This window comes from Scylla paramamosain, chromosome 4 (assembly GCF_035594125.1).
Source record: "Scylla paramamosain isolate STU-SP2022 chromosome 4, ASM3559412v1, whole genome shotgun sequence".
NCBI classification, from domain to species: Eukaryota; Metazoa; Arthropoda; class Malacostraca; order Decapoda; family Portunidae; genus Scylla; species Scylla paramamosain.
The window spans coordinates 15386082-15390905 of record NC_087154.1 but is presented as its reverse complement, the minus strand read 5'-3'; the positions used below and the strand labels follow the sequence as shown (position 1 = coordinate 15390905).

Sequence of the window (4824 nt, the reverse complement as noted above, 5' to 3'; positions counted from 1 at the left end):
GAGGCAGGCCTCACTTCCAAGTCCCAGAAATTTGCAGATTGTTCCTCGTTTTCTGGGGACGTTGCTCTTGGCGGACTGGAACGTGATGTGCCAGTGGTCACCGTGATCCGCAATGGTGAAGTCTGGTGCTCTTCCTCGTTGTCTTGGTGCTGGTCGTTCTCTGATGACGAATGTGTAGAACGGTGTTTGTTGATCAGTTTCACTCTCTTCCAGTCTCCTGGCGTCCATTTGGTCTTGTCCGCTGGAAGACCTTTGACGTACGTCGATAGGTTTTGGTCTGTTTTGCGACGTTTTTCTTTCGGGGGTTCGTTTTCTTTTTCTGGTGGTGTTGACATTGGAAGTTCCTCCCAGTTTTCCAGTTGAATTTGTTTCAGCAGTTTCTCCAGTTTGTCCGGATGTGGTCGCTTCTGGGGAGTGCTCTTCAGGGGTGTAAGGGGGGTTCTTGGTTTTTCGTATTCTGTCAAGGCTTGGGCTAGGAGTTCGTCTTCTTTCGAGATGAGTGGGAGTGGTAGGTGGAGTATTTCCTTCATTTTGTGGTCCGTCCGAATGTTCGTTGAATTCATGGAGAAGGTTTCTTGGTCTGAGCGGTAGCCTGTGATGAGGGCTTTCAGTGCTTCCTGTTGGTTGTTTTGGAGGTCCAGGTACACGTTGGTTTTGTGTGGTGTCTGGAGAATGGCGCCTTCTCTTGGCGAGATGATGTTCTCGTTCTTGAGGCTTATCAGTAGATTCGCCAGTTTCGTTCGCACTTCCTTGGAACTCACATTCTGGATTTCTATGTGGTAATTGTTCGGTATTTCCAGCTGATAGACCATGATCGTTGGTTCCCATTCGCTCAGGAACTCCGCTGTCCCAGTCACTGATCCAGGGAAGCTCCTGAGTGCTTGGAGGAGGCGAGGTAGGTTGGCTCTCGTCCATATTAGATAAGTCCTGGGAAAGATCTTGAAGCCCTTCGTCGTTGTCGGAATGGGTGGGTTGTTCCCACTCATAGTCTGAGTCGTCCTTGTTGTTGTCAAGGGTGTTGTGCCAGAGGTGTGGTTTGCAGGTTTCACAGGTTATTTTCTTAGTTTCCCAGTACGGGCACCACGCTATTGGTAATATGCACTTGCTACACCATACACTTGATCGGTGTATGTCACAGAACAGGGCTTGTCCAAGTTTGTAGTAGATGCGCGGGGGCTGTCTGGTCTTATGGTGTGTCTTCTTTGGAGCTTGCCGGAAGACTGAGGCCATCTGTATGGAGACAGTATCTATATAGTGTCTGTATATGAGTGAGTGAGTGAAGATAGGGCCACTAATATTTGTGAGTGAAGACTATTTGGGTATCACTCATCGAAGTTCATGCCCCTATCTTCACTCACTCAATTCACTTAATTTGTTGGATATTTCGCTTCAATCAAGTCACTTTACTTACGTTTTTCAGGAATGAGTGAGTGAAGTTCACCGCTCTGAGACAAGTGAGTGAGGACTAGTGAGCTAGCACCGTCTGCCTTCACAACTTGAGATATACTGCTTATTGTCCGTCTTCACTTGTTTTATATACCTCTTTGCGAAGCGCTTCGCAAAGAGGTATATAAAACAAGTGAAGACGGACAATAGGCAGTATATCTCAAGTTGTGAAGGCAGACGGTGCTAGCTCACTAGTCCTCACTCACTTGTCTCAGAGCGGTGAACTTCACTCACTCATTCCTGAAAAACGTAAGTAAAGTGACTTGATTGAAGCGAAATATCCAACAAATTAAGTGAATTGAGTGAGTGAAGATAGGGGCATTAACTTCGATGAGTGATACCCAAATAGTCTTCACTCACAAATATTAGTGGCCCTATCTTCACTCACTCACTCATATACAGACACTATATAGATACTGTCTCCATACAGATGGCCTCAGTCTTCCGGCAAGCTCCAAAGAAGACACACCATAAGACCAGACAGCCCCCGCGCATCTACTACAAACTTGGACAAGCCCTGTTCTGTGACATACACCGATCAAGTGTATGGTGTAGCAAGTGCATATGTGAAGATTGGGGTTGTAATGTTTGTGAGTGAAGATAATGTGGGTATCACTCATTAAAGTCAATGGCCCTATCTTCACTCATTCAATTCACTTAATATGTCGGATATCACACTTCAATCAATTCACTTTACTTACGTTTTTCAGGAGTGAGTGAGTGATGATCACCGCTCTGAGACAAGTGAGTGAGTACTAGTGAGCTAGCACCGTCTGTCTTCACAACTTGAGATACACTGCCCATTGTCCGTCTACACTTGTTTTATATACACTTTGCGAAGCGCTTCTACCACACTACCACACCTTCGATGTGGTAGTTGTTCGGGATGTCCAGTTGATACACCACTATTGCTGGTTCCCATTCGCTCAGGAACTCCGCTGTCCCAGTCACTGATCCAGGGAAGTTCCTGAGTGCTTGGAGGAGGCGAGGTAGGTTGGCTCTCGTCCATATCAAATAAGTCCTTGGGAAGATCTTGAAGCCCTTCGTCGTTGTCGGAATTGGTGGGTTCTTCCCACTCATAGTCTGAATTGTCTTTGTTGTTGTCTAGTGTGGTGTGCCACAGGTGTGGTTTGCAGGTTTCACAGGTTATATGTTCAGTTTCCCAATATGGACACAACGATATGGGTAAGATACACTTGCTGCACCATACACTGGATCTATGTGTTTCACAAAACAGAGCCTGCCCAAGCTTGTAGTAGATGCGTGGAGACTCTCTTGTCTTATGGTGTGTCTTCTTTGCAGCTTGGCCGAAGACTGAGGACATCTGTGTGGAGATAGACTCTTTATAGTGCTGTTGTATGTGAGTGAGTGAGTGAAGATTGGGTGTGTAATATTTGTGAGTGAAGACTTGTTGGGTATCACTCATTAAAGTCAATGCCCCTATCTTCACTCAATCAATTCATTTCTATATGACTACACTTCACTTCAATTCACTTTACTTACTGTTTTTTAGGAGTGAGTGAGTGATGATCACCAGTTTGAGACAAGTGAGTGAAGACTAGTGAGCTAGCACCGTCTGTCTTCACCGCTTGAGGTACACTGAGCACTGTCCGTCTTCACTTTCTTTATATACTCTCTTGCGAAGCGCTTCGCAAGAGAGTATATAAAGAAAGTGAAGACGGAGATCCGTCTTCACTTGCCCCGAAGGGGCATTGTCATCATCAGCTTGTGGGTTGGGCTATGCGAAGCGCTTCGCATAGCCCAACCCACAAGTTGATGATGACAATGCCCCTTCGGGGCAAGTGAAGACGGACAATGTGGGGGGTAATTTTCCGAGTGATTGAGTGAAGATCCCATGTGTAATGTTTGTGAGTGAGGACTTAGTGTAGTCTTACATTTATTCATATGGTGAATAAAAGCGTGCCATACGTTTTGTGTTTTATTTTTTGGGCTATAGGTTGGGTTACATTGGTTATACAACATGTTTGGAACGTGTCCTTAACGCGATTGCACCATGTTTTTGTGCGCGAATTAATAGCGAAACATAAGCGTGAGAGTATATATAATCTTAATATTAGAGTGAGTACATATTTTTTATTATATTAGAAAGCATGGTTTACAGTGTACATGGTGTATCCTGTTTGGTGTTGCATTACTTGAAGATGTTGCTGGTAGCATGCTGTTTGTGTTGCTCGTCCCGGGGCTCCTTGGGCAGGCATGCGCACGGAGAAGTTGAAGTGGAGATCCATGTTGATTCTTGCCCTGAACTTCATGATGGCTCCGTTGGTGTCTTTGACAGGTGTCATGCGAAGGAAGATGCCGTGATGTTCGTCTTGTCTCATGAAGTTGTTGATGATAGTTCCGTCTCCTGGTGGTGGTGTTCATTTCCTGATACCTCCCCACTGAGGTATGTAGGTGAGGGCTTTGCTTGTAGGTAGTCCAGTTGTACCCATCGTGAACCAGCAGTCGTCTCTTCCGTGGATGGTGTAGGCTTTTCTTTCTCCGGCTTTCATCGTGTCCAGGGAGCCCATGAGGTTGATGAGTGCTTCTGGATTTGGTGCAGTGTTTGCTGGGAAGAGAGTTGTTTTTACTGGGTTTTGTAGCCATTCTTTTAGTGTGGTTGCTTCAGGAAAGGTGAGTTTTGTGAATTGGTAGTTAGTGTCTTTCATTATTTCTAAGTAGGGTTGGAGGTTTGGTGTTGTTTGTTCAATGGGTGTTCCTTGTTCGTTTTTGAGGATGTCTTGTAGTGGGATGAGTGAGTGTAGTGTTATTCCTGCCGAGTGGATTTTCATTCCGTGACTTCTTCCCATTTCCACTAGTGATGCCCATCGTGCAGTAGGTGCTGCGGCGTCTTTGAGGTCGAGGCCACTGGTGTAGAGTTCGACCCAGTCTAGTGGGAGGAAGTAGCATGTTTCTGAGTTGGGAATGGCGTCGATTTCAATGTATCGACGTTGTTGGATGGTGCAGTTGATGGATTCTTGTTTGAAGGGTAGAATCATGTCAGCTCTTGTGTCCCAATTGCTGTTGTGGGCCTCTTCGTGTTCTTCAGTTTCCATCGTGTCTGCTGCTCGTTTCGCCCTCTTCATTGGCGTGTGTGGCGGCGTCGCATATGGTCTGTGGATGAAGAATGGTTTGTATGAGTTTTTTGTTTATGAATGGTTATATTTTTTTCGTTTTTATTGGCATTTATTGTGTTTTTGAGTTACCCTGACATGTTCGTCGATTGTTTCTTTCCGTTCTCTGTAGATTTGTAGGAAGTCGTCCAGTGAGATGTGTCCTGGTGGGGGATCCAGCCCGGTCTGAAGCATTGGCCGGTCGCTCATGCCTTTTATTTCTTTGGTGAGTTCGAATGTTTTGCAGCGTGATTGGAGAGCCTGT

At 45.7% G+C, this 4824-nt stretch overlaps 1 protein-coding gene across 1 annotated transcript; it reads right to left on the bottom strand.

Moving 5' to 3' along the window:
* Nucleotides 1-3827: 3827 nt before the first annotated feature.
* On the bottom strand, nt 3828-4502 carry LOC135100123 (uncharacterized). Its single transcript, XM_064003088.1, has one exon. It carries the CDS (start codon nt 4500-4502, stop codon nt 3828-3830), a length of 675 nt encoding a protein of 224 aa, XP_063859158.1.
* Nucleotides 4503-4824: the final 322 nt, after the last annotated feature.

What these genes read in the sequence shown, in the direction of transcription:
- LOC135100123 (XM_064003088.1), bottom strand. Translation starts at nt 4,502, where the DNA reads ATGGAAACTGAAGAACACGAAGAGGCCCACAACAGCAATTGGGACACA.